This window comes from Brachyistius frenatus, unplaced genomic scaffold, assembly GCF_029030835.1.
Source record: "Brachyistius frenatus isolate BFR_SWC_R1_liver_20210118 unplaced genomic scaffold, ASM2903083v1 Contig_113, whole genome shotgun sequence".
NCBI classification, from domain to species: Eukaryota; Metazoa; Chordata; class Actinopteri; family Embiotocidae; genus Brachyistius; species Brachyistius frenatus.
In genome coordinates, this window is record NW_027210712.1 from 685,001 (window position 1) to 688,938 (window position 3,938).

A 3,938-nucleotide genomic window follows, 5' to 3' on the forward strand; every position below is an offset into this window, starting at 1 on the left:
CACACCTCATTGGCTGGTTTGTGTGTGTGTGTGTGGGGGGGGGGACGACGACAATGCTTAAGAAGAAATATGTGTGCGTGAGTTGCTTAGCGACAAAGAAAAAGCGCATTATGTATTTGCACGGGTATTGACGCGTGACGGAGTCAAAGCTAACCGAGACGTATGTCCCGTTATGTTTTAATTTTTTTTTTTTTTTTAAATCGACTCATCCGTCTCATTTCCGTCTCTCTCCCGCAGACAGCACGGCCAGCATTTACGTGCTCCGTAAAGGCTTCAGCCGTCTCACCCAGGACGTTTACTACCTCCCCATCGAGATAAACGACAACGGATTCCCCGCCATGAGCAGCACCAACACGCTGACCATCCGGGTGTGTTCGTGCGACAGCAAAGACACCATCCTGTCCTGTAACGTGGAGCCCTACGTCCTTCCCGCCGGGCTCAGCACCGGGGCGCTGATCGCTATCTTGGCCTGTATTGTCATTCTGCTCGGTAAAAAGATTATTTTTTATTTTATTTTATTTTTTGCTTACTGTTACAGATTTTGGTTGTTTGGGAACACCGTGAGCGGGATTTAGTGATTTACGCAAGAGTTTCTCATTTGCGTGATGAGGATTATATCTGCTTCTGTTTACAGAAAGGGCTTTTTTTTCTTTTTTTTAACGGAGTCTGTTGGTTTGCTGTCCCGGTAACACCAAACATGACATGATCTTTACTTTACACGGAGGTGAAATGTGGAGGGAAACGAGTCAGGATGCACCGCCTGTGTTTTTTTTTTTAAAGTCCTCATTGCAATTGAACTGCTTCATTTGAGCCCCTTAAGTTTAAAAGGTCTGAGGAACAATTGGCCGCATAGGGTTGGATGTCCCCTTCCTTTTAGGGATCCAAACCGGCCCTCCAGACGAAGTGGTCGAAGAATTCTCTGCAAACTGAACCAACATAACATGAAAAGTGCTCCCGAAAATAAGTACATTGATTTTTTTTTTGATTTTTTTTTATATATATTTTTTTGCAATCTGAAAGTGCAGCTTTGCGACTGTAAAGCTATTTCTAGTTTCTTGTGAGCATTAATAGCCGATTCTCTGAGATAAACTATTTGTCATCGTACCGTATATTCCCACAAATTGAATAATACAAAATCCTGAGACTTACAAACTTATTAAATAAGTCACTTTGTGGGAGAATTTTGTCCAATTTCCTTCTTTATATATTTATTATAAGCCCTACTCCTCGCTCCGGTTCTGAAGGGCCACGACTCGGTAGAGGGGCCCTGCTAAACCAGGGGTACGACCACGGGATGGGAAATGGGATTGGGCCTAAATGTTTCATAAATCATCACTTGATTCTTCAGCTTTATCTTAAACTGCATCAGGCACATACTGCAGAAACTTAGGAAAAAAAACCTGACATGTTGAAAACCACCTTCAATTAAGACGGCAGACGTGTTAAAAAATAGCACAATACAATAACGCCACCGATTTGCTAAAGGTGTAATTACACCTCAACGTGCACGTTACCTCCCACTGTGCGCACTAACCATCGAACACTCGCTTCTCCGCTTTCTCTCAGAGTCCGTCGGGACTGTTGTGTATTCGCTAAACGCGAGGCCTGTTTTTAAACCTGCGTGTTTTTCTCCTTTGGCAGCGATCGTGGTGTTGTTTGTCGCACTGAGGCGTCAGAAGAAGGAGCCATTAATAGTGTTCGAGGAGGAGGACATCAGGGAGAATATTATCACTTATGACGACGAGGGAGGCGGCGAGGAGGACACCGAGGCTTTCGACATCGCTACGCTGCAGGTGAGGAAGAGCGGCGGTGGGGCACCGAGCGCGCCGGTATTAAAGATCAAAGGGTTGCAGGATGAGAAGGGACTTTGATTCAGCGTTACTACAGGCAGCTCAAATTCTATTTGCATGTCAGGTTTCTGATTATTGTTAAATGCTTATATACAATTTAACCCACAAAATTTGCATGTATTTTAACCGAGCAAGTATCCAGCCCTGTTTTGGTTCAAATTGAAACATGATTGCAACTCATCTGCTTGTAAAGAAATCCAATTATTCTTCAGCTCTTTGATTATCCACGACTTTCCAACCCTGCACGGCCTCATCTGACTTTTTAAAAAGTAAAGTTCTCGCTTTCTCCGACTGTTCAGAACCCGGACGGCGCCAACGGCTTCCTGCCGAGAAAGGACATCAAACCGGAACTCCAGTTTCCCCTCAGGCCCGGCCTCGGCCGTACCGCGGCCAACAGCGTCGACGTCGACGACTTCATCAAGACTCGAATCGCGGACGCCGACAGCGACCCGACCGCGCCGCCGTACGACTCCATCCAGATCTACGGCTACGAAGGCAGAGGGTCGCTGGCCGGGTCGCTGAGCTCCCTCGAGTCTGTCACAACAGAGTCCGACTTGGATTATGACTATCTGCAGAGTTGGGGGCCGAGGTTTAAGAAGCTGGCGGATTTGTACGGGACCAAAGACTGCTCCATTAACGACCCCGATGACGAAGACTCTTAACGGTGGTCTCACCGAGAGGACGCCCTCCCTCCCTCCCCCACCAGATTTCGGATTTGTTGATTCCATGAGGATTTCTAAAACTGAGGGTTTTAACAAACCCCCTCCCCTCCCCCCACCCCACCCCCATCCCGCCGCCCCCAACAGCTCCCCAATTGTTACCAACTACCCAACTGACCAGTTCATGCCAATTTGTCGACCAACGTTAACAGCTCTTCCCTGGGTCCCTGCAAGACGACCTGTTAATGGGCAACGTAATGAACGCTTGGGACTTGAACCGCTCCCGGTTTATCCCAAAATCTCTTCCTTTCCTTCCTTTGTCTCGTTTCCCTCCCCTCGATTTCTACAGACTTGAGCATTGCAGGGCTGGGAGATTTGTCATGTCAGCAGTTTGTCTGTTTGAAAGTAATTTGACGGGGGTGGGGGGGATGTTGCTGTACGATCAAAATGACTCGCTTAGAGCAAACCGTTTAGTTTATTAGAGGTTCTATATACGTTTTGTGGACTGGATTCACGTACCTCCTCGATGGATCCCGAGAGAGGTTTCATTCGCTTAAAAAGGTTCCCGAGTCGGGTGTTTTTTGGTGTTTTTTTTTCCCATTATTTGCTCTCAAAGAAAACGAGAAGAAGATACAAGTCAATCAAAGGAAAAAAAAAAAAGGTTGTACGGGATCCAGCAACTGCCCGATGCGACGAAAGAGAAACAAGATTTGAAGATGTGTCAGTATGGGGGTGGAGGGGGGGGGGGGGGTCAAACAGTTCACACAAAGAAAAACCGGAAACGCGTTGTTGTGTGTGCCGACTTCAGCGGGTACTGTTGTTTAGATGGCGTGACCGACTCTGGGTTGTTGATACTTTGAAGACGCTCACAGCATCTTCACAGTACGGTGGCCTTATAATAAATAAACAACAACTCCAGGGGTAAACACAACAAGAGTGTAAAAAAAAAAAAAAAAAAAAAGGTAGAGGAGTCCTAGCTTCGGACACGCAGACAAAACGAACAACACGAGGACTGGAGTAATCTGTGACGACGCTACGCTACGCTTTTTTTTTTTTTTTTTTTTTTTTTTTTTTTTTTTTTTTCTACTCCCAAAAACGAGACAAGACTCGACGTGGATTCAACTCTAAAACTGTGGATGATGCTTCGTTTTCATTCTTCGCTGCAGAGAAGATGTGAAAAGACCACGCCCCCCCCCTCCCTCCCTCACTCCATCCACCCCACCCCTACCCCCACCCTGTGTGTACTCATATTCCTCCCATCAACAATCACTTTCCCATAAACCAGAGTCCACCAATGAATGATCACTTCCTCATTTTTGGAGTCCACCGATGATGATGATCAATCACGATGAGTTTAAAAAAAAACAACAACAACATCAACCTGTGAGCTCTAAAAATCGCCTTAAACTTAAAACGGACACTCTTGCAA

The 3,938-nt window shown here is 46.2% G+C and overlaps 1 protein-coding gene across 1 annotated transcript in view; it reads left to right on the plus strand.

Moving 5' to 3' along the window:
• The window catches only part of cdh11 (cadherin 11, type 2, OB-cadherin (osteoblast)), an 85,629-nt gene extending 82,698 nt beyond the window's left edge, over positions 1–2,931 (plus strand). The window contains exons 14-16 of the mRNA XM_069712881.1: positions 238–489; positions 1,642–1,793; positions 2,150–2,931. Coding sequence (XP_069568982.1) covers positions 238–489; positions 1,642–1,793; positions 2,150–2,512 — 767 coding nt within the window. The 3' untranslated portion in view covers positions 2,513–2,931. The remainder of the gene's footprint in view (positions 1–237; positions 490–1,641; positions 1,794–2,149) is intronic.
• The last annotated feature ends 1,007 nt before the right edge of the window (positions 2,932–3,938 follow it).